The 24,812-nt window shown below is 50.7% G+C and overlaps 1 protein-coding gene across 2 annotated transcripts; it reads left to right on the top strand.

Moving 5' to 3' along the window:
* The first annotated feature begins 58 nt into the window (after nt 1-58).
* Cad (carbamoyl-phosphate synthetase 2, aspartate transcarbamylase, and dihydroorotase) lies at nt 59-23,318 on the top strand. Of its 2 annotated transcripts, XM_027424483.2 has the most exons (45): nt 59-308; nt 514-653; nt 3,843-3,972; nt 4,787-4,929; nt 5,046-5,187; nt 5,607-5,778; nt 5,966-6,151; nt 6,294-6,406; nt 6,647-6,792; nt 6,966-7,097; nt 7,230-7,463; nt 7,585-7,806; nt 8,001-8,189; nt 8,424-8,548; nt 8,690-8,820; nt 12,086-12,198; nt 12,365-12,609; nt 12,779-13,025; nt 13,317-13,415; nt 13,550-13,774; nt 13,862-14,044; nt 14,217-14,435; nt 14,710-14,877; nt 15,744-15,926; nt 16,009-16,113; nt 16,685-16,924; nt 17,168-17,249; nt 17,439-17,605; nt 17,744-17,908; nt 18,017-18,148; nt 18,364-18,565; nt 18,808-18,998; nt 19,094-19,234; nt 19,397-19,498; nt 19,897-19,993; nt 20,264-20,314; nt 20,612-20,656; nt 20,756-20,925; nt 21,019-21,093; nt 21,525-21,737; nt 21,942-22,067; nt 22,185-22,340; nt 22,431-22,532; nt 22,719-22,813; nt 22,927-23,318. In XM_027424483.2, exons 1-45 carry the CDS (start codon nt 227-229, stop codon nt 23,027-23,029), a joined length of 6,729 nt encoding a protein of 2,242 aa, XP_027280284.1. In that variant the 5' UTR covers nt 59-226; the 3' UTR covers nt 23,030-23,318. The 2 variants fall into 2 exon arrangements, with proteins under 2 accessions (XP_027280284.1, XP_027280285.1); XM_027424484.2 differs by lacking the exon at nt 20,264-20,314.
* The last annotated feature ends 1,494 nt before the right edge of the window (nt 23,319-24,812 follow it).

Below are 24,812 nucleotides of genomic sequence, written 5' to 3'. Positions count from 1 at the left end.
CCCTTACGTGCCCGGCCCCGCCCCTCACGCTACCGGCTAACTGCGCCGTCGCAGTCTGCTCCAGCTCAGTACGATCAGGACTCCCGCTTGCCGCGCCCGCCTGCTCTCCAGCGCCCCGCTCAGCGAGCCACGTGGACCAACTTCGGCGCGCGGTGTTTGCTTGGTTCCAGTGGGGCTCGCCGCGCCTCCTGTGTCTCGCTGCTTGCCGGGTCTCGGCTCCGACCCCATGGCGGCCCTTGTCTTGGAGGACGGGTCAGTGCTGCAGGGCCGGCCCTTTGGGGCCGCTGTGTCGACTGCTGGGGAAGTAGGTAAGCTAGCCCGAGCCGACTGCCGACCTCATCCCAATCTGCTTAACCTGTCCACCCTTCTGCATACTCCTCTCCCCGGTTCCGCGGCCCCAGCTCCCTTTCACCACTCACGACCGAAGCAGTCATCTCCTCCGGGATTTGCAGCGCTCGGGGCAGTGTTCCGAAGGCTGCCCTTGCCAGATCTCAGCCCTGCCTCTTTCTTTAGTGTTTCAGACCGGCATGGTCGGCTACCCAGAGGCCCTCACTGACCCTTCCTACAAAGCTCAGATCCTAGTGCTAACGTACCCTCTGATCGGCAACTACGGCATTCCCTCAGATGAAGAGGACGACTTCGGCCTGAGCAAGGTAATCACACCCAGTGCTTTCTCTGCATCCCTTCTCGGATCAGAAGTTAACGGTGAAGTGACTGGCACTCTCTCTGCTACACATCCTCGAGGAAAACAGCCCAAAGTACAAAGGCGACCGCAGCTATAGGGTTTTTAGGTACTTTGGTCACGGGAAATGGCAAAGGGCTTATGGGAGTACTCAAAATTGCAAGGGGTGAAATTTCTAGTTATTTCCTAAGGACCAGCAAGCAAAGATTTTTATTTATTTTTGAGTAGCAAACAATCCTTTAGGCACTTAACCTTCCTAATTCCCTTTAATACAGCTCCTTATGTTGTGGTGACTCCCAACCACAAAATTATGTTCATTGCTACTTCGTAACTGTAACTTTGATACTGTTAAGAATTCTAATGGAAATATCTGGTATTTCTGATGGTCATAGGTGACCCCCGTAAAAATGTTGATTAGTTTGGGGGTTGTGACGCACAGGTTGAGAACCACTTCTTTAGGCTGTGTACCTAGGTGAGAAACTGGAAACACGGATTGTACCAGAGATTGCCAGTTTATCTACATACCGGTGACGTTGATCACTATCTGGACTCCTTGGTATTGTTTAATTTTCTGCTTCTCAATAGTGTTTACCTCTAGCTAGAAAACTCAAATTTTTCTCGAAAAACCAAAAAAAAAAAAAAAAAACTCAAATTTCCGGGCTGGGCATGGGTGGCATCAGCCTTTAATCCCAGCACCTGGGAGGTAGAGACAGGTGGATCTCTGTGAGTTCAAGGCCAGCCTGGTCTACAGAGTGAGTGCCAGGATAGACTCCAAAACTACACTGAGAAACCCTGTCTCGAAAAATCAAAAAAGAAAAAAAAAAAGAAAACTCAAATTTCCTCACACAGTGAGCCCCTCCCCCCATTCATTCAGTGAAATCTGGAAACTAAGTTGCCTTTGAGAGTTAAGTGCAAATATTAACACAGCCATTAAGGTAGTAATAAAAGTCACCATAGACTAAATGCAATATTTCACAAAACTTGCTTAAGCCCTAATTCCAGTCTTACAGAGGTCTCCCGGTGAAACCCTGGCTGCTGGCCTGGAACTCGAAGAGATCCATCTGCCTCCCAACTTGTGACATTTGATACTATACCCAAGCCTTCTGCCTCTGCCTCTGCCTCTGCCTCCTGATTTCTGCTGCTGCCACCACCTTGGCTAATTCTTAGTTTTGAAGCCTGCCTCGAATAAGGACACACTAATTGTTATTCCTGGAAATTACAGGTGCAGCAAGTACATTATTATTATTATTATTATTACTATTATTATTATTACTATCATTATTATTTTAAAGCTGGGATCTCCCTGTGTAGCCCACAATAGCCTCAAGCTTTCAGATGTTTGTCTCAGCAAGTGCTGGGATTGGAAATGTTGAGTATTTTGCTTTTAAATATAACTTAATTTTTTAACTTGTTTTCAAGGTAAGATCTTGCTAATTCATATCCCTCCCTCCCTTGAGTCTTCTTTTTTTGAAACAGGGTATTTCCCAGACTAGTCTGATACTCACTGTGTTAAGCCATACTGACCTCCAACCATCAGCAATTTTCTGCCTCCCATCCCCCACCCTCCTACCCCATGCCCCCAAGGGAACTGGATTATAGACACATACCATCAGCCTGGCTTGACTATCAATCCCTCCCACAAGAATGTGCTGGGGAGGTAGAGGCAGGCTTGAGTTACATGGCCCATCACAGACCAGCTAGGCATACGGAGTGAGAACTTGTCTCAAAACAAACAAAACTGTCCTTTTCTGTTTACTATAATGTACTTCTTTTGAGTAATAAATTTGTTTCCTTTTAAAAACAATAAGATGTAATAAAATGATATAATCATGTTTGTCTAGTATTGTACCCTGTAACTTTTCTTTTAATTTATCTTTTGTTTCTTTTTGAGATAGGGTTTCTCAAACCCTATCTCAGATAGCCCTGACTGCCCAGGCTACTCTGGAACTCACTCTGTAGACCAGGCTAGCCTCCAATTCAGTGATCCAATGAAAGGCATGCCCCACCATACCTGGCAAGCTTTATTTTGTTGGTTTTTCGAGACAGGGTTTCTCTGTATTTCTCTTTGGAGGCTTTCCTGTTACTCACTTTGTAGACCAGGCTGGTCTTGAGCTCACAGAGATTCACCTGCCTCTGCCTCCCAAATGCTGGTATTAAAGTCGTGTGCCAGCAATGCCTGGCTTTTTTTTTTGGCTTTGTTCTATCATAATGTTCTATGCTAATATGTTATTACTTTGTTTTTATCACATCATATAATTAATATTATGTTTATTTATACTTATTTTGTTAGTTTGTGGCTCCCTGAGTAGTGAGATACCTTGCCTTTTTTTTTTTTCTTTTTTCTTTTTTCTTTTTTTCTCTTGAGACAGGGTTTCTCTGGTGTAGCTAGCCTTGGCTGTCCTGGAACTCACTTTGTAGACCAGGCTGGCTTTGAACTCACAGAGATCCGCCTGCCTCTGCCTCCTGAGTGCTGGGATTAAAGGCGTGCTTCACCACCCCTGGTGACCTTGCCTTTTCTTGTCCACTGCATTTTCCTCTGTAACAAAGCCTGCACCAGTGAGTACTCAGTAAATGCTTAAGGATTTAGTCTGTGTCGGATATAAGTACAAATTCCTGACACGCTGAAATAGAAGGAAGACGTGGAAAAAGGCTCTGTCTTTGAAGGAAGCTAACTTACAATAGATATGTAAGAGTTGAGGTGCTCACAGAGAAGACTTGTAAGCTCGCTTTTGGACAAGGGAAAGTGCTATCTTCTGTTCTCTTGGGCACTCTTGGCCCATGTTCATTGTTTCTTTTTTTGTTTGTTTGTTTTGGTTTGGTTTTTCGAGACAGGGTTTCTCTGTGTAGCTTTGGAGCCTATCCTGGCACTGGCTCTGGAGACCAGGTTGGCCTTGAATGCATAGAGATCCACCTGTCTCCGAGTCCCGAGTGCTGGGAGTAAAGGGGTCCGACACCAACACCCGGCTTCAGTGTTTGTTATGGGATAGTGCAAAGTTAGTAAGAGGTCTACCTGTGAAAGCAGGGAAAGTTTGGCATCTTGCAGGAATGACAGACTGTCATATAGGGTTGAGCAGAGGGTCAGTGGCCAGACAATGGGGGGACATGCCTTAGAGAGCTAGTTGTCCCTGGACTCTTCACTGTCCCCTCTTTCCATCTGTAGTGGTTTGAATCCTCGGGGATCCACGTGGCAGGACTGGTGGTGGGAGAGTGCTGTCCCACGCCAAGCCACTGGAGTGCCGCCTGCACCCTGCATGAGTGGCTGCAACAGCATGGCATTCCTGGCCTGCAAGGTATGAAAGCAAGCCCCGGGGTGTCTGGGAAAAGTACAGTGTGCTGAGATGGAAAGCAACAGAAAGAGGGTCCTGAAATCTGTTCGTTCCCGAGTCTTGAGAAAATGTGCAAGGTTTAGATTAAAGAAGAATCTGAACTGTTGCTCAGAAGGAAAAATTGTAAAGAAAGCAAACCCAGCTCCTGGGTTTGCCTATTTAACTCCGACTTTCAGCGGATTTTTACATGGTTACACTGCATTTGAGTAATGCATGTCTGAAAAGCAACCATGGTCCCTGCTGTGTCATCAATGTATATCTGTTACTATGTGTATAAAATGCAATCTGTAGATCTTGCAACTACTTCATGAAAACACTATTTTTCCTTAAGAGAATTAATCGAGTTAATTACCAACCCCTTACCAAAGTGGGGTTGTTGGTTTGGGTTTTTGAGACATGGTATCATATAGCTCAGGCTTGCCTCAAACTCACTGTGACTTGACCAAGATAACCATGAACGCTTGATCCTCCTGCTACATCTCAAGGGCCAGTGTTAGAGATGTGTGCCATTTTGCCTGCCTTTATGCTTTTGTTCCTGTAGTGTCATCTAGCCTGGTCGATTCCTCTGCCAGTTATTTCCAATAATTAGATTGATCCAGATCATAGTTCAATTTGGATGTGTTATTTTGGGCAAGATTACTTCATGGCTGTGTCCTGCCATCAGCATGGTCTAATGCCCATAGAGCAGTTGTGTTTGACTCAGGGCTGTGGAGCAGGAGTGTTCCTGGACATCTACCCTCACTGATGACTGTCATCTGAGGCTGTGCTGTTTTGATAGGAGTGGACACTCGGGAGCTGACTAAAAAGTTGAGGGAACAAGGGTCTCTTTTGGGGAAGCTGGTCCAGAGTGGGACAGAGCCTTCAGCCCTACCGTTTGTGGACCCCAATTCCAGGCCCCTGGCACCAGAGGTCTCTATTAAGGTACGAGGAAATGCCCAAATTGGGGTAAACTCAAGGACTTCAAAGATGTGGTTTGGTGTGGGCAGGCCGTATACTTGCCAATCATAAACTGCCAACTGTTGTTCTTCATTCCTCAGACTCCAAGGGTATTCAATGCAGGGGGTGCCCCTCGGATCTGTGCTTTGGACTGTGGCCTCAAGTATAATCAGATCCGTTGTCTCTGCCAGCTTGGGGCTGAGGTTACTGTGGTACCTTGGAACCACGAATTAGATAGTCAGAGTGAGTATCTGGGGCCTGTCCAGATTGCAGCTTGGGTTTGAGTGGAAGAACAAGTGATGAAAGTCAGTGTGAGTTGCAGGATGGGAGGTGGAGACCAGAGGTTCTGCTTTTGTGATCAGGGTGTGTGTGTGTGTGTGCTATATTATTTTAATTATTGTAGTGGGGGGTGTGGGTATGTGCCATGGCATAACAACTTTAAGAAGACGGGTCTCTCCTACTGTGGGCTCTGGGGGTTGAACTCAGGTCATCAGGGTTGCAAGTCTTTTTTTTTTTTTTTTTTTTTTTTTTTTTTTGGTTTTTCAAGTACTGGGATTAAAGGCATGTGCCACCAAACCCACCGACCCCCACCCCCACCCCCGCGCTCAGGCTTGCAAGTCTTTGAGATCCTATTTATGTCGATCTTTTCTGCCCCATTCCAGAGTATGATGGCCTCTTTCTGAGTAATGGACCTGGAGATCCTGCCTCTTATCCTGGTGTGGTAGCCACACTGAGCCGCGTCTTGTCTGAGCCCAATCCCCGACCTGTGTTTGGAATCTGCCTTGGACACCAGCTGTTGGCTTTAGCCATTGGAGCCAAAACTTACAAAATGAGGTGGGGCTTGGGAATAGGAGTCCACCCTTGGAACAGAGTTGAGGAATGCGGTGTCTTGAGAGTTGGGGGTTATTGGTGTGGAAGCTGACATTGAGCCGTTGGGAGCAATGAGATCTAAAAGGGCTGAGTTTCATGTGGTCAGAAGAGGATGGGGAGAGCAGTTGTGACTCAGTGTTCCGTTCTCTAGATATGGAAACCGAGGCCACAACCAGCCCTGTTTACTGGTGGGCACCGGGCGCTGCTTTCTGACATCTCAGAATCACGGGTTTGCTGTGGATGCAGACTCCCTGCCAGCAGGCTGGGCTCCGCTCTTTACCAATGCCAATGACTGTTCCAATGAAGGCATTGTACATGATAGCCTGCCCTTTTTCAGGTGAGCATGGGGGGTATGGTGGGATGACAAGGGGCCGTGAAAATGGGAAAAGAAGGCACAGCCATGGATCTCAGTCCTCTCTGAGGCTGCTGCAGCCATAGCAATGATGTCAAAGTTTTTTGTCATTCAATCTCTTCGACAGTGTCCAGTTTCACCCAGAGCACCGAGCTGGCCCTTCAGATATGGAACTGCTTTTTGATATATTTCTGGAAACTGTGAGAGAGGCTGTAGCTGGGAACCCTGGGGGTCAGACAGGTAAGCCCCTTTGTAGAACCAGGAGGTGGACTTAAGAACAGGGCACGCCTGAGATGGACTTATTCTAAAAGCTGTGTTGGAAGGAAGAGAGACTGCCCTGGGCGGTTTGTGCTGCTTCTGTCAAAAGGAACTGCAGAGTTAGGGGTCCTGGGCACTCATGCTGTCTCAGCTGCTCTGTACTTTTTTTGGAAGTGAGAGGTCCATACACTCTGACATTCCATGACTTTCTTGCATCCACAGTTAAGGAGCGTTTGGTACAGCACCTCTGTCCCCCTGGGCTTCCCATTCCCGGTTCTGGACTTCCACCACCACGGAAGGTTCTGATCCTAGGCTCCGGGGGCCTCTCCATTGGCCAGGCTGGGGAATTTGACTACTCAGGCTCTCAGGTAAGGCATGGTTATCACCTCCCGTCTGGATGTGTGAGAGCATACAGATGGGTGAGGTAGTGAAGGGTTAGAAGTACTTAACTAAGGACTGAGAGTACAAGCAGGGAAAGAGATGCTGGCTAAGGCTTCAGTCGTCTGTAGAAGAGGCTGACAGGCCATTTTTGTCCTGTTAGGCAATTAAAGCCCTGAAGGAGGAGAACATCCAGACATTGCTGATCAACCCCAATATTGCCACAGTGCAGACGTCGCAGGGCCTGGCAGACAAGGTCTACTTCCTTCCCATAACACCTCACTACGTAACCCAGGTATGACTCTGCTAAGGGCGGCAGAAGGAGGGGACTCTTGATGGGCAAGGGGGATCACTGGTCACTATGGGATCCTAAGCTACTTGTGGCTACTCTCCCCTTAATGTATATGACTCCTCCCTCCCGCCTTAGGTGATTCGGAATGAACGCCCAGATGGTGTGTTACTGACTTTTGGGGGCCAAACAGCCCTTAACTGCGGTGTGGAGCTGACTAAAGCAGGGGTACTAGCTCGGTATGGGGTCCGGGTCTTGGGCACACCTGTGGAGACCATTGAACTGACTGAGGACCGACGCGCTTTTGCTGCCAGGATGGCTGAGATTGGAGAGCATGTAGCCCCCAGTGAAGCAGCAAATTCTCTTGAACAGGTTTGTGAGGTGGTTGGGTAAAAGAATGATATCATTTCCTCAGTATCTGAATTCCTTTGGGTCCAAGAGCTCTCTGGGCAGTAGCAAATGACTTGTTGGTTCATGTCTCTGCTCACTGCAGGCTCAGGCAGCTGCTGAGCGACTGGGCTACCCTGTGCTGGTGCGTGCAGCCTTTGCCCTGGGTGGTCTGGGTTCTGGCTTTGCTTCCACCAAAGAGGAACTCTCAGCTCTTGTGGCTCCAGCTTTCGCCCATACCAGCCAGGTGCTGATAGACAAGTCTCTGAAGGGCTGGAAGGAGATTGAATATGAGGTGGTGAGAGATGCCTATGGCAACTGTGTAACGGTGAGTGGTGGGGTACAGGGTGGCCCGGGCATTGTGAACTTTTGGAAGAGCAGAGTTGATCTGATCAAAGGGCAGAGATCTCTGTGTGCTTTGGATCCAGAGTAGCATAATCCCAGGCGAGAAGGATCTGGGGATGTAGCATCCTGGCTCTTTTGACTTACTTTGTTGGTGACCTCCACACCTCCCCTTTGTAGGTATGTAACATGGAGAACTTGGACCCACTGGGCATCCACACTGGTGAGTCCATAGTGGTGGCTCCCAGCCAGACACTGAATGATAGAGAGTACCAGCTTCTTCGACGGACAGCTATCAAAGTCACCCAGCACCTGGGGATTGTTGGGGAGTGCAACGTGCAGTATGCCCTGAACCCAGAGTCTGAGCAGGTGAACATGTGAATTTGATACTGCACCTTTATACTTGGGCCTTACAAGGCTAAGAGGTTTCTTAGTCCTGCCCACCCTAGACTGAAGCCAGAATGGTCTTGGGTAGGGCTGGAGTGTGGGGAGGGCCCTTTCACTCTGTCCCTATTGGGGTCTCAGTCATCTTTCCTCTCAGTTTTAGACACTTTTCCAGGCCAGGTACCAGTGATTTATTCTCTCTGTTCTCCCCGTTTACAGTATTACATCATCGAAGTAAATGCCAGGCTCTCTCGAAGCTCTGCCCTGGCCAGTAAGGCCACAGGCTATCCTCTAGCCTATGTGGCAGCCAAGCTAGCATTGGGCATTCCTCTGCCAGAGCTCAGGTATAAGGTGGGGTGGGGAGTCCTAGTCAAGGGGAGGGAGGTGTTGAAAACACTCACTAGACAGGGACCGAGAGAGGGACTAGAAGCTCACCCTGCATAATCTTCTTTCTCCTTTTGGTGCCCCAACTTATTGATGCTCAGGAACTCTGTTACCGGGGGAACAGCAGCCTTTGAGCCCAGCCTGGACTACTGTGTGGTAAAGATTCCTCGATGGGACCTCAGCAAGTTCCTGCGGGTCAGTACAAAGATTGGGAGCTGTATGAAGAGTGTTGGTGAGTGTCATACAACTCCTCCCCAACCATACATTTATTTCATTGCTACCCCATAACTGTAATTCTGTTATTGTTACGAATCATAATGTAAATATCTGAAATGGAGGATATCTGATACGTGTCCCCAAGGGGTCATGAGCCACAGGTTGAGAATGTTAGTGGTCTGAATTTCCCCAGCTCCTTTACTAATCGTAACTTAGAAAGAATAGTTTCTCAGAGTTCCTGGGTATATCTCAGGTTAGATGGCCATCATCCTCAGGGACAGGGGGGTCACACTCACCTGGCAGCCTGTGCTGGAACTAGTCCCTGGGGTCAGGTTGTTTGCATTCTCTTTTTTAACAAACAGTAAATGGAGGGGCCACAGGAGCAAAGAGACCTGGTGTACCTTCAACATGGCCCCATCATTAGGTTTATAAATGCCAGTGGCATTTTACTCACTAATTAAATATTTGTTCAGGGGAGAATTACTATTGCTTCCCTGTGGGTCCTTATTTGTTTATTAGATATTTATTTTATGTATATGTGACTGTTTTTCCTGGATATTTGTAAGAGCATCAGAAGGTATCAGATCCCCTGTAACAGGTGGTTGTGAATCATCATGTGGGTGCTGGGAACTGAACTCGAGTCCTGGAAAAGCGACAGATGCTCTTAACTGCTGAGCTATCTCTCCAGTTCTACTTAGTTTTTAAAATTTGGTATTACAATATCCGTGAGGGTGGAGTGTACATACTACAGTGTGGGTGTAGGTGGGAGTCAGGACAATTTTCAGTCAGTTCATTCCTTCTGCCTTCACTTGAGTTCCGGGAATTAAACTGGTCACCAGATCTAGGTGGCAAGCTGCTTTCAGTGAATCCTGCATCAAAATCAGCATAGTGCTAGCCATTCCTAGCCTGTCCCTCCTCTGGCAGTTTGTAGAACTTTTTAAAAATGTGATTGGTTGTGGATGGGTTCAAAGAATAGTAGGGTCATCTCCATGTTACCCAGACCTTTTAATATTCTAAAGGATGAAACATCCCAGATGGTGTGAATGAAGCAAGCCAAACAGCTGAGCAACCATCAGGTTCAGACTGTTGCCATAAACTGCAACAAGTTCCAACATCCACAATGAAGTTTTGTTCATTTGAACACAGAGTTAAGATCAGAGCAAGACAGCACTAGTTGCCTAACAAAGAGCTTTAGTGCTCGGGAGGGTTAGACAGGAGGATTGTAAGTTCAAGGCCAGTGTGGGCTACATAGTGAGTTCTGGACCAGCCTAACCTGTGAGGGTAAGACTGTGTCTCAGAAACAAACCAAAAATCCATCAGATTGGTTTCGAGCTTTGTGTGCCAGTCACTACCACACAGTGGTGAAACAGGCTTTAATCCGACTGGTGTTCTGTATAGTGTTGCTATAATTGCCTCATCTCAGAGAAGTGTGCTTTCGAGAAGCTTGTCACCATGTTCCAAGGCCCCACTTAGAGTGGGAGTGGCTTTTAAACAAGTAAGTCTGAGCTCAGATATTATTTCAGAATTTTTAGAAATCCTACAAGACTGCCAAGATGTTCCTTCTGGAGATGAATTTCTGTTATATGAAAATTATAATAAACATGGGACTGGAGCCATAATTAAATTATGGCTAAAATAAGTGGATTGGAAATAGGACAATCGAAGATTGATTCCCAGCTGAGACTTTGAAATGTCTTAAACTCCTCCCCATCTTCTCGAAATGCCATCTTCTTCCTGCTAACGTCTAAGAACTTCCTTTGTGTTTTTGTTTTTGTCTTTTTGAGAGAGGCTCTAGTTGTGCAGCTGTCCACTCCGTGTTCACTGTGGAGCCCAGACACTGCCCCCAAACTCTTGGCAATACTCCTACTTCAGTCTCTCTATTTTTTTTCTCACTAGATAAGTCTCAGTATATAGCTATAGCTAGACCTGGAACTTGGCTATGTATGGAACAGTCTGGCCTCCAACTTAAAGTGCTCCTCCAGCCTTTGCCTCAATGCTGAGATTACAGGCATGAGCCACCACACACAGCCTTCAAAATCCTATGATTAACAAAAATCATCTAAAGCAACCATTTTCACCTCTAGGGGAGTTGGTTACACTTTATACTTTGTATTTATCCTAGGACAGGAACTTCTGTGATGTGATTGGTACTTAAGAAGGGCTACATAGTTACTCTTGCCTAGTGCCCTTGCGCTTCTGGAAGTCTTTCTATAAGTAGCAACCTAAAACACACAAAAATATCACAGCCTCACAACCATGAACCCTTAAAAGCTAAATGTGCTACAGTAATTCATCGGTTAAATGGTGGGAAACCTTACAGGAACTGAAGTACCGCTTACGGGGTTGTGCAGCCATGTGGGAAAGTACTTATGATGAGGCGGGAAATGGAACTTAGGTTTATACTATAATTGTCTATAAAACATGTACATGTACAAGGGGAGAATCCTGAAAGAAGAGCTCACGCTTGTCTGGGTGTGGGTTTGGGTGGGTGTACTGGTATGTGCAGGTGTGTGAGGGGACCAGAGGACAACCTCGGGTGCTGTTACCCCACCCCCTTTCTCTCGCCTGGCCTGAAACTTTTTTTTTTTTTTTGAGCCTGGCTAGGCTGGCTGGCCCGCCGGTGACACCCAGGGTTCTGCCTGTTTCCATCTCTAGTTCTAGGACTGTAAGTTGAGCTACCACAGCTACCTTCTGTGTGGTTTTACTGACTGAACCAACTCCTTTGCACCTCAAATCCTTGTTTTTGAGGCAGGGTCTTCATATATAGGCCTGGCTGGACTGAAACTTGTTATGCATGTAGACCAGGCTGGCCTTAAACTCACAAAGATCTGCCTGCTGAGTCCTAGGACTAAAAGCCTGTGCTATCACATGGGCCTTCAAATCTTTCTTAAAATGCAGTTGGCTGAGGATGGAGTCAAGGAGTAATGGGATCATCTTCCTGTCATCCAGCCAGACCTTTTAATGTTCTAGAGGAGGAAACATTACAGCTGATGCCATCATGGTGTGAATAAAGCAAGCTAGATAACTGGACAACAATCAGCAGAGTGGTTTGCTGCTATTAGCTAACAAGTTCCAGTATCCACAGGCCTATTTTCAGCATGCCAATTTCACATTCACTCAGTACAGTCTGTGGTAAGAAAAAAGAGCTTCTAGGTTTCTTAACGGTGAAGCAACATGAGTCCCACCACCATAGCCAAGATTAAAATAAAACCCATGAGCGTGTTGGGCATCACCACATGTACCCACCCACAGCATCTCCGTCCTTCATCCTGTTGCTCCAGGTGAAGTCATGGGCATTGGACGCTCATTTGAAGAGGCCTTCCAAAAGGCCCTGCGCATGGTGGATGAGAACTGTGTGGGCTTCGACCATACAGTGAAGCCAGTCAGTGATGTGGTAAGCCGCTCCTTCTTGAATTCACCATGATGTGGGCCCTGCTTCACTCTGCCCCTCGGCTGGAGCTGTTGATAGTGACAGCAGTAGTCATGGAGAGATTTGCTGTTTCTCACTTTTCCAACCCTGCACTGCCCTGCATCCTTCCCTCCGTGGTCATCCCCAACAGGAGTTGGAGACACCAACAGATAAGAGGATCTTTGTGGTAGCTGCTGCTCTGTGGGCTGGTTACTCAGTGGAGCGTCTGTATGAGCTCACGCGCATCGACCGCTGGTTCCTTCATCGAATGAAGCGTATCGTGACCCATGCCCAGTTGCTGGAACAACACCGTGGACAGCCTTTGTCTCAAGACCTGCTGTACCAGGCCAAGTGCCTTGGCTTCTCAGACAAACAAATTGCCCTTGCAGTCCTGAGGTCAGAGATGGTCTTGAGGGCCTCAGGCCAAGAAGTGTGGGGAGGGAGCTTTTGTATCAGGAGGGCCATTGGTGGGGAGCCTTGGAGGGTCTTACCTTCATCATGCTTTCCTCTCTATTCCTGCTGTAGCACTTGCTTCATCGGTCAGTCTATGTTTCTGTCCCTTTAGCACAGAGCTGGCAGTTCGGAAGCTACGGCAGGAACTGGGGATCTGCCCAGCGGTGAAACAAATTGACACAGTTGCTGCTGAGTGGCCAGCACAGACCAATTACCTGTACCTGACATACTGGAGCAACACCCATGACCTCGACTTTCGAACACCTCACGTCCTGGTCCTTGGCTCTGGCGTCTACCGGATTGGCTCCAGTGTTGAGTTTGACTGGTGTGCCGTTGGCTGCATCCAGCAGCTCCGCAAGGTCGAGTCCTTTTCTCCCAGTTTTCCTGCTCTCTGTGACAGTTGCCTGTCCTCCCACATCAGAGCCTGTCTCTCTATTAACTGCTACACCTCTGTCGTAGGTTTTAGGTGAGGGGCCTTCCTTAAGCTATCTTCTTGCCTCTCTCACTGTCTGAATCTCCTCCCCAACATTTTGTCTACTTGGACCCATGTGTAGCCGTTGCACAGGAAGCAGACAGGCTGCTGGGAGCTTTGGCTCAGTGTCTCTGTGTGCTTCCTCTTAATCGCTAATGTATCCCACTCCCTACTGCAGATGGGTTATAAGACGATCATGGTGAACTACAACCCAGAGACAGTCAGCACGGACTATGATATGTGCGACCGACTCTACTTTGATGAGATCTCTTTTGAGGTGAGGGGGTACCCAGGGAATGAATGCAACAGGCTGGGCGGCCCAGGGTTCTTTGGTACTTAACAAGGCTGAGGGAAGCAGCAAGCGAAAGGGCTCAGGCCCTTGAGCCCCTTGGTTCCTTTCCTGTACTTCAGGTCGTGATGGACATCTATGAGCTGGAGAACCCTGAAGGTGTGATTCTGTCCATGGGTGGACAGCTGCCCAATAATATGGCCATGGCTTTGCATCGGCAGCAATGCCGAGTGCTGGGCACCTCCCCGGAAGCCATTGATTCGGCTGAGAACCGATTCAAGTTCTCCCGGCTTCTAGATACCATCGGTATCAGCCAGCCTCAGTGGCGTGAGCTCAGTGACCTTGAGGTAGGCTGGGGCCTGGCAAGAGGCCTGGGGGCTGGATATTGTTCCTGGGTGAGTGTGACCAACCCTGCTGAGCTCCTGTTTCTGTAGTCTGCTCGCCAGTTCTGCCAGACTGTGGGGTACCCCTGCGTAGTGCGCCCCTCCTATGTGCTCAGCGGTGCTGCCATGAACGTGGCCTACACTGATGGGGACCTAGAGCGCTTTCTGAGCAGTGCGGCAGCTGTCTCCAAGGAGCACCCCGTGGTCATCTCCAAATTCATTCAGGAAGCAAAGGTAAGTGTCTCCTCCCCCGCCAGCCCAGAGAGGGCTGTATTCTTGCTGAGTCATGGGCACAGTGGGCTCGGAAGGCTAGGTTGCATCAGTGCTGTTTCACCAAAGGAGCTTCTTGGGGAGGGAGGAAATGAGATGTGCTGCCCATCATCTGGCTGCCTGTGTCTGCCCCCAGGAGATTGATGTGGACGCTGTGGCCTGCGATGGCATCGTGTCGGCTATCGCCATCTCTGAGCATGTGGAGAATGCAGGTGTGCATTCCGGGGATGCTACGCTGGTGACCCCCCCACAAGACATCACCCCCAAAACTCTGGAGCGGATCAAAGCCATTGTGCATTCTGTGGGCCAGGAACTACAGGTTACAGGGCCCTTCAATCTGCAGCTCATTGCCAAGGTAATAAGTTGACAGGAAGGGAGGCAAGCCTACTGGTCCTCCGTGTTCTCTGCTGGGTCCACTGCCGGGGAGCTGTGCACTGTCTTACCCTCATCCATGTAGGCAGCAGAGCTGGGGAAGAGGTTGTTTCTAGAGCCCACCGCAGTGTCAGGGCTGGGAAAAGTCATCTGGTTGATGGCTCACTGAATGGAGAGTGGGGGTGAGAGTTCAGGGTAGCAATGCAGTGTCAGCACACCTGGGCTTCACAAGGCCTGATCTCATGTCCTTCCCGCAGGATGACCAGCTGAAAGTTATTGAATGCAATGTGCGAGTCTCTCGTTCCTTCCCCTTCGTGTCTAAGACACTAGGTGTTGACCTGGTGGCCTTGGCCACAAGGATCATCATGGGAGAGAAGGTAGAACCCGTGGGGCTCATGACTGGCTCTGGAGTTGTGGGAGTAAAGGTAAGGGGAACAAGGACCCTTGAGCCTAATATACAAATCTCCTAACTGTTACAAAAAAAAAAAAAAAAAACTCAGGTTAAAAACTATATGGTTCTATAAACTGTGGAACACCCGGCTGATTTGTTTAATTTATATATTTGGCGGTACTGGGGACTTGAACCCAGGGCCTCAGGCATGTGAGGCAAGTGCTCTCCCACTGAGCTAAGGGAGAGAGCTCAATGAGCAGATAAACTCTTCACCCACACAAGGCAGTCATTGCCCAACCATGGGATAATAGGATGGCCATCATCTCTTAAGAGCTTACCCTGTAGGAGGCAAAAGAAGTTTGGTCCAAAAATAGCCTGTTATGGAACAGTCTGTGATACACCTACATAACTGAGTTACAAACCAAATTTACAAGGAGTTTAGAGATGGGTAATGATGTTTCCAAAAGGCTGCGCTTGGAAGACTTGGGAGAAGGGGTGGTATTGGAACCCAGTCTCAAGAATGCTAAGGCTAGCCAGTTGGTGGTGGCACACCCCTTTAATCCCAGCACTCAGGAGGCAGGCGCAGGCAGATCTCTGTGAGTTTGAGACCAAGCCTGGTCTACAAGAGCTAGTTCCAGGACAGCCACCAAAGTTACACAGAGAAACCCTGTCTCAAAACCAAAAAAAAAAAAAAAGAATGCTCTAAGGCTGTTGGATTTGTGGAGCACCTTGGGGCTGTGTCTGGGGCCAGGAAACAGCCAGAGTGGGGGCAATGTAAAAGCAGAACAGCAGGGCTCAGGGAAGACCAGTCCCAGTCCCAGTCCCGCTGAGCTGCTGTGGTGGGCACAGGGCATCCTTTGTGCCTCTTCTCCCAACACATTGGTCCTGCTGTTCCCCCAGGTGCCTCAGTTTTCCTTCTCGCGCTTGGCTGGTGCTGATGTGGTGCTGGGTGTGGAGATGACCAGTACTGGAGAGGTGGCTGGCTTTGGAGAGAGCCGTTGTGAGGCCTACCTCAAAGCCATGCTCAGCACTGGCTTTAAGATCCCAAAGAAGAACATCCTGTTGACCATTGGCAGCTACAAGGTACCGGGGCCACCCGGGAGGTGGGAAGTCATGCAGCTTCAGCTTTCTAGGCCAGGGCTCACTTGCCTCTGCTTGGTTTCAGAACAAAAGTGAGCTGCTCCCAACTGTGCGGTTGCTGGAGAGCCTGGGCTATAGCCTCTATGCCAGCCTGGGTACGGCTGACTTCTACACTGAGCACGGGGTCAAGGTACGTAGTGGCCCCTCACCGGCCCCTGTGGCCCCAAAGGAATCTCTCCCTTTCCCCTTGTTCCAATGTAGAACAAGTAGGGTATGTAAGAAAGCAAAGAAGTAGCCAGGCGTTGGTGGCTCAAGCCTTTAATCCCAGCACTTGGGAGGCAGAGGCAGCAGGAACAGGAGTTTGAGGTCAGCCTGGTCTTCAAAAAGAGTTCCAGGACAGTCTCTAAACTTACAGAGAAAAAAGCCCTGTCTCCAAAAAAAACAAAACCAAAAAAAAAAAAAAAAAAAAAAAGGAAAAAGAAAGCAAAAAGTTTCTTGTGTTTTTATTTCCCAAGTCTTGTGCATGTGTGTGTGTGTGGGCGGGGGGTTATACTGCTGTGGGTGACCAGGCTTCTTGCACACAGTAGAAATACTTTTTCTGTTGAGAACTGAACCTTGCCAGTAGCAAATAGAGGCAGCCCTCATCCCCAGCCTGTGTACTCTCATTCTCATTGTGGACTCCGGGGCCAGATCCTTTCAGATAAGCCTTCCCCACTCTCGATGGAGTGAAGTGGACCCTGACTTTAGTTGTGGACTGGCAGGTAACAGCTGTGGACTGGCACTTTGAAGAGGCTGTGGATGGCGAGTGCCCGCCACAGCGGAGCATCTTGGATCAGCTGGCTGAGAATCACTTTGAGTTAGTGATAAACCTGTCAATGCGTGGGGCTGGGGGTCGACGGCTTTCCTCCTTCGTCACCAAGGGCTACCGTACCCGGCGCCTGGCTGCTGACTTCTCTGTGCCTCTCATCATTGACATCAAATGCACCAAACTCTTCGTGGAGGTGACACAGCCCTGGGTGCTGGAGTGACAGCTGTGATTGGGAACAGGAGGGGGGTAGGGGGCGAGCGGTTCTGGAGGTTGGGAGATGGCGGTATTTAAGGGCTGTGCTAGTGGCAGAGCTTTGTGGCTCCAGAAGCAGATAAGTGGGATGGAGAGAGAAGAGTTTATGCTATGGAGGAACTCGATTTCTACCTCACCTCCCAGGGCTGCCCTTCCTTTAAGCCTTACTGCGTTCTGCTTGCAGGCCCTAGGTCAGATTGGCCCAGCCCCACCTTTGAAAGTACATGTAGACTGCATGACCTCCCAGAAGTTGGTGCGGCTCCCTGGTAAGTGTGTCTCCTGGGATACTTGATAGCAGCTCATTGTCTGCCCTGGACTATACAGGCACTGAAGGCCGGAGAATCTCTTGTTCTGAGCTCCCTGGTCCATGGTGATCTTAAGCGAGGAACTTGCAAATTCACTAGCTGTGAATTTTCTCCCCCTCCAACTCTGACCTTGACCCCCATGTTCCCCAGGATTGATTGACGTCCACGTGCACCTTCGGGAACCAGGTGGGACACACAAAGAAGACTTTGCCTCGGGCACAGCTGCTGCCTTGGCTGGGGGTGTCACCATGGTTTGTGCCATGCCCAATACCCGGCCCCCCATCATTGATGCCCCTGCTCTGGCCCTGGCCCAGAAGGTGAGCCACTGTACCCCCCTCCCTGCCTTCTTTAACACCTTTTCTCTCTGTCCTTCCTGTGACCCTGGCCACTGGTACCTTGCTTACTTGGGTGGGCATGGATGCCGACAAACCTTACCTGGTGTGTATCTTCTCTAGCTGGCAGAGGCTGGTGCCCGCTGTGACTTTGCCCTGTTCCTTGGGGCCTCATCCGAAAATGCGGGGACTCTGGGTGCTGTGGCCGCATCTGCAGCTGGGCTAAAGCTCTACCTCAATGAGACCTTCTCTGAGCTGCGGCTGGACAGTGTGGCCCAATGGATGGAGGTAGGAACTATGTCACCACATGCTGCCAGCAGAGCGGATTTGGGTTCTCCCGGGGCCCTGGGCTCAGTGAGTACATCATTTTCTCTCACCAATCCTCCCTGCCCCCAGCATTTTGAAACCTGGCCTTCCCACCTTCCCATTGTGGCCCATGCCGAGCGGCAGAGTGTTGCTGCAGTTCTCATGGTGGCTCAGCTGACCCAGCGCCCAGTGCACATATGTCACGTGGCTCGGAAGGAAGAGGTGAGAGTGTAGCAAAGGTCTTGGTACCCCTGTCACTTTCCCAGTAAGATCAAAGGTCACCGGAAGTTCTCGGACGCAGAAGGGAGTCAGGGAATCTAAGCCAGCACCCTTGCTGCATTTGGCCCTCAGTGCTCTGAGAAAGAATGCCAGGCATAGGGACTTTGTAGGGCAGGCCACGTCAGGGGCCTCTGTGGATTGCCCTACTTTCTCTCTAGATCCTGCTGATTAAAACTGCAAAGGCACAGGGGCTGCCAGTGACCTGTGAGGTTGCACCCCACCACCTCTTCTTAAATCGGGAAGACTTGGAGCGCCTGGGACCTGGAAAGGGAGAGGTCCGGCCTGAGCTTGGTTCCCGAGAGGATATGGAGGCTTTGTGGGAGAATATGGCAGTCATCGACTGCTTTGCCTCAGACCATGGTGAGAGGGCCCCTAAGTTCAGGGACTCAGTACCTGCTCTGTGATGGGTACTTGACAAGGTACCGGCTGAAAGAATGAAGATGAGTGTAGTTGCAAATGAGAGGCTATGTGTACAGGAGGGCAACAGAGAAAAACATGATTGCTGGGGTTGGTAGTGAAGACAATGAATGACATTACTAGAACTGAAGCTTGGAATGAGTTGTCTGGGCCTGCCTCCCTGAGTGATAGCTGTTTTCTTCCAGCTCCCCATACCTTGGAGGAGAAGTGTGGGCCCAAGCCTCCACCTGGCTTCCCAGGGCTAGAGACCATGTTGCCACTCCTGCTGACCGCTGTGAGTGAGGGCCGGCTCAGTCTGGATGACCTGCTACAGCGTCTGCACCACAATCCTCGGCGGATCTTCCACCTGCCACTCCAGGAGGACACCTATGTGGAGGTGTGGGACCAGGACCCGGAGCTGGGGAGACTGCCACCCTCAAAGCTACACTTTGTATGACCTTTCCCTTGTGTAATCCTTGACCCTTCGGGCAGGTGGATCTAGAGCATGAGTGGACAATCCCTAGCCACATGCCCTTCTCCAAGGCCCGCTGGACCCCTTTTGAAGGGCAGAAGGTGAAGGGTACCATCCGCCGTGTGGTCCTGCGAGGGGAGGTTGCTTATATCGATGGACAGGTATGTGTGGCCCCCAACTTGTTTTGGTAGTGACCTCTTGGGCAGCATTTTCTTTCGTTTTGTTCCCTGCCCTGTATCCCAGGTGACATTTTCTTGCTCGTGTCTGCGTCTTTAAACCCCGTGTGCACGCCTGCTCCCACATGCTCCTTGCCTTCTGTGCAGGTGTTGGTACCCCCAGGCTATGGACAAGACGTACGGAAGTGGCCTCAGGGGGCTGTTCCCCAGCCCCCTCCTTCAGCTCCCGCCACCACCGAAGTAACCACGGTAACCACTCCGCCCCCAGGCTGGATCTGGCTGTCAGCCTGAAGGGTGTGCCCTAGGGCTGGGCTAGCAGCAGTTTCATTGGTGGAAAGTGCTACACTTGGTAGATGAAATCACACTACCTGCCTCCCTGTCTGCTGCAGAGTGGACGCAGTTTTCAGTTTAGGAAGCCAGCTCTGAGAATCACAAGTTAATGTGTCTGCCCAGGCCTTGTTGCTAACATACCTCACACAGACCAACTGTATCTGCCGATTGTTGGCAACATGTTGGGAGACCAGAGCAGTGCAGAGGTGCTGTGGGGTGGACTCTGCACAGGGGGCCACTAGCTTTTCCTAAGGGATTGTGTGTGGGCCGATGGCGGATCAGTCACTTTTCAACATGCTAGGCCATCTCCATTGCAGACACCTGAGAGACCACGCCGAGTCATCCCAGGCCTTCCTGACGGCCGCTTCCACTTGCCACCCCGAATCCACCGAGCCTCTGACCCAGGTTTGCCAGGTAAGAGGGGTTCCTGTGGCACAGGATGCAGGCTTGTTTCTACTGACCTGGTGGGGATGGGTGTTGTTCCTCATAGCATCCACAATGGGCCCGGGCTGGGGGCTCAACTGCCCCAGAACTGATTAAGACCTCCTCTCAGCTCCTTTGACCCTACCTGCCTCACTGTCCTTCCCTTGTTCCTCTTCTGAGCTGCTGCACCCTACTCTGACTAAAGTAGTTACTACAGAGTCCCATAGCGTTTTCTCACAGGCCTCTTTTCCTTGTGGGCAGCTATGTACCTCCGCCCAGGAGCTGGGATCTCATGGGGCAGCCGAGCATGGGGTAAATCCCGCTTGCTGGTTGGTGTGAACTTGGCCATTCCTCTGCCTCGGATCCCTGATGCCAGCTGGGAAGGCCCTGGGAGGGCACCACTTGGCCCATACAGCACATCTCCTCAGGGAGTCCCGGGTCCCCCCCCCCCCAATAGCTGCTGCATCCTTCCTGCTCCCCCCTAACCTGCTGTAGCACCTGTGATTTGAGGTGGCTTTAACACAAGCATTGGGGGGAGCAGAAGTCCTTGTGATTTGGGCCCACCGAAGCATGGCCACCATGTGACCTCTGTCCTGTTGCCATTTGCAGCTGAGGAACCCAAAGAGAAGCCATCCAGGAAAGTAGTGGAGCCAGGTGAGCCCACCTTTCTGAACAGTCACCAGGGGGCCTCTGTCGTCAGGGCCAAGTTGGGGATCCTCTGACTCACATCTTCTGCACTGCCCCCCACTGCAGAGCTGATGGGGACCCCTGACGGCCCCTGCTACCCTGCACCACCGGTACCTAGACAGGCATCACCTCAGAACCTGGGGTCTTCTGGCCTACTGCACCCACAGACTTCACCCCTGCTGCACTCTTTAGTGGGCCAACACATCCTGTCTGTCAAGCAGTTCACTAAGGATCAGGTGCCTGGGGGAGAGAGGGCAGCGGTACCCAGAGCTTGAGGATTTGGAGAGTGGGTGGCAGGACCCGTGGCACTGACTTGGGGTCTTTCGTAGATGTCTCATTTGTTCAACGTGGCACACACACTACGGATGATGGTGCAGAAAGAGCGGAGCCTTGACATCCTAAAGGTCAGGAGGGCGGTGGGTTCCAGCCATGACTTCCCTGGGGCCCCTGTCAGGAGGGCTGTGCAGTGGGCAGCGGCTCCACCTGGTCCCTTCATGAATGCATACAAACTGCACTGAAGGCAGCTCAGCTCTCTGCTCTAGAAGGTCCTTCCGATCTGGGCCTGCACCCTTGGCTCCTTTCCAGCAGTGATTGACATGGTGTCGTCTGCATGGGGGTGGTTACAGGAGACAGCTGTGATAGTTTCACTTTGGGGTCACACACACAGGGGTGGCTTTAGTTCCCAGTCAGGCTAGTGGGGAAATGCTGAGTTGTAACAGGTCTCAGGGGAGGTTCTCAGCACCTCTGGTATAAGTGGGACAGTGAGTGCTGCCCCGGGCACACTCCCAAGGCACACACACACACACATGCCCCTTCCACTTTGTCCTTTCTCCAGGGCAAGGTCATGGCCTCCATGTTCTACGAGGTGAGCACCCGCACCAGTAGCTCCTTTGCAGCAGCCATGGCCCGGCTCGGGGGTGCTGTCCTCAGCTTCTCAGAAGCCACGTCCTCCGTCCAGAAAGGGGAATCGCTTGCCGACTCAGTGCAGACCATGAGTTGCTACGCTGATGTCGTCGTGCTCCGGCACCCTCAGCCTGGAGCAGTGGAGGTGAGGCCAGCCTGTACGGTGAGGTGAGGTGGCTAAGGCTAGACGGAGGAACATAATGTCCCTTCCTGCCCACATTGCCTGTGACCACAAATCTTAGGTAGGTAGGGCTAGATAGGTGAAGGAACCCAGGAAATGGAGAATGCAGGCAAACAGAGCCTTCCACAGCTTAGAAGGCAGGATTCTCCACACCACCTGTCTTCACAGCTGGCAGCCAAGCATTGTCGAAGACCAGTGATCAATGCTGGGGATGGAGTTGGAGAGCACCCTACCCAGGCCCTGCTAGACATCTTCACCATCCGAGAAGAGCTGGGGACTGTCAACGGCATGACGGTGAGAGTTCCAGGGGCTGGAGTTCTGGAGGGGAAGGCAGTCCTGGGGCCCAAGATTTTGAAATGACAGGAGGGGTGCCTACAGTGAGTCTGTCTGGTGACTTGCTGTCTCTTCTAGATCACCATGGTAGGTGACCTGAAGCATGGACGCACAGTGCACTCCCTGGCCTGCCTGCTCACCCAGTACCGTGTGAGCTTACGTTACGTGGCACCTCCCAGTCTGCGCATGCCACCCAGCGTTCGCGACTTTGTGGCTTCCCGGGGCACCAAACAGGTGAGATCTTGGTGGCTCATCCCATCCCAGGGGTCCAAGGGTTGGGCGGTGAGAGCTTAGCAGGTGCATTCACTAGGATTTCCTCTCCAGGAGGAGTTTGAGAGCATCGAGGAGGCGCTGCCCGACACAGACGTGCTCTACATGACTCGCATTCAGAAAGAGCGATTTGGCTCCACTCAGGAATATGAAGCTGTAAGTACAAGGCTTACAGCAGAAGCTCAGGGCTGGGCTCAGGGCATCCATAGGAAAGGGTGGGGAGGCTAGGCACAGGCTGGAGTTCTGGATCCCGCAGTTGCCCCAGCTGTGTGTGAGTGTGAGGAGCCCCGATTGTGTTCTCTGTGGCCACCGAGTCTAATGGGGACCCTGCCTATCTTACAGTGCTTTGGTCAGTTCATCCTCACTCCCCACATCATGACCCGGGCCAAGAAAAAGATGGTGGTGATGCATCCGATGCCCCGTGTCAATGAGATAAGGTGGTGATGTGGCCCCACTGTTCTAGGATGCCCTTGGGCTGGCTGTGGGGAGAAGCCTTTGTCTGAACAGGCTCTCCAGGGGCAGCTTGCTAACACTTGTCCTTCTCTTGCAGCGTGGAGGTGGACTCTGACCCCCGAGCTGCCTACTTCCGTCAAGCTGAGAATGGCATGTACATCCGCATGGCTCTGCTTGCCACCGTGCTAGGCCGTTTCTAGGGCCCAGCCTCCTTTTTGGTCTCTCTTCAAGCCCAGCTGCTGGGCAAGGAATCCCAGTGCCCCCCACGGGGGCAGCACACTTAGCAGACATCCAGGGGCATCCAGATAGCCCAAGCATATATGTGTACAGACTGAGACCATGCTTTAGGCTCCAGACTAGAGTACTCTCTGGCTTGGGGGTACTGTCTCTGATACTTACTGGGGGCTCCTCTGCCGCATCATCTCCGTTCTTACACCTCAAATCTGTACAGTTACTTTTCTACTGACTATAATAAATAGCCAAACAGTTCCTGGTTCCTCATGAGTGCCATGGGCTAGCAGAGGATGCCTGTGGTAGGAGGTCAGACCCCCACAGGGCTCTGTAGGGCTCAGGCTGACACTTGGTGCTCAAATTATGTGTTTCCCTGACATCAAAGCTCTCCTAGAGTCCCTGGCTTGTGTCCAGCATACTCTGTGTTAAATTGTAGTCCATGTCCTGAGCAGTGGGGCTTGGCCTTCTGGGAGAACACCCAGGCCCTGGTGAAGGGAGGCTGTGCACTGGGTTGGAGCCACTGAGATTCATTGTCCTCCAGGCATTAACTAACTCTTTGCTCTCTGACTAGCCCTGTCCTTCAGTGGCCTGAGTTGAGATCACATCCCCAGAACCTTGCTCCAGCATTCTTCCCTCTGACTATCTCCAGGAGCCATGCCTAGTACCATGGAGAGCTGAGCAGCTTTTGACGTGGATTCCTTAGAGTAGGCGCTGAGCAGGGGTAGCTCTTGTGGCAGCAGGTGAAGGCTGAGAGCAGCCGTTCTGGTCCATGAACTTGAATAACAGACCTGACTTGCCACACCCCGGGCACAGAGCACCGTGTTCACTGCGACTACAGAAGATAATCAACTTACCCCTTATTTGTTTTCAGTTTTTTGAAGCAAAGCCTTGCTGTGTCTCCCAGGCACATTTGGAATTGCTTTCACATCCCAGGGTAGCCTCAGATTTGCGGTCTCTCTCCTCCAGCCTCCCAACTCTGGGGTTGTAAACGTCTGGTCTTCCTTAGATTTTCAGTTTGGGGTTGTAGAAAGACATCCAGTGGTTTCTATAGATTGACATTCCATACATTGGTACCCAGTGGTCCAAACTGCCCAGACACCATTCAAGAAAACATTTTTACTGAGAGCGGTTAGCACTTTGCAGCAACGGGAGAATCACGCCCTTTAAAGTGCTGCAAACAGAAAGTTTATGCATATTTTCCTTTAATCTTAGCAGACTTTCAGCCACTTTTTCAGACATGAAAACTGGCTCAGAGAAGTTGGCCAGTAGCTTGTGAGACTGACACAGCCTACCTGGTTTCATCTCAAATGCATCTTTCTGTTGGAAAGGGACAGGTCGTTTCTGGCTTTAAAGACACCCAAAACCAGGAGAGACAGGCCACACCAATCAAGTGGAGGGAGCCAGTTTGCAAAGGTCAAGACACACAAAGACCTAGTGGAAAGGCCTGGAGCTGGGTGGAAATTTCAGGGTACACTGCAACCTGGCAGAGCTGTGGAAATAGTGTGGCGTGCAGAGGTGAGCCAGGCACGCAGAGGTTCCTACCTGGTGGTGGTAGAGTTGAGATGCCACAGCAGGCTGTGAGACTTGTGTGTCAATTCTGAAAGAAATCCTGAGTGCTGCTTGAGGAACAGTGGGGCTAGGTACAGGTCTATGTCCTAGAAAGGGCTGAGACAGCCAGGCCTTCTAATGTGTGAATCCCCCCCCACCCAAACACATCTGGCCATCTCTCCTCCAACTGGGTCTGGGCTGGAT

This window comes from Cricetulus griseus, chromosome 7 (assembly GCF_003668045.3).
Source record: "Cricetulus griseus strain 17A/GY chromosome 7, alternate assembly CriGri-PICRH-1.0, whole genome shotgun sequence".
In the NCBI taxonomy this organism is placed as follows: Eukaryota; Metazoa; Chordata; class Mammalia; order Rodentia; family Cricetidae; genus Cricetulus; species Cricetulus griseus.
Note: the sequence above shows the minus strand (reverse complement) of the source record. Positions and strands in the feature narration are given on the sequence as shown.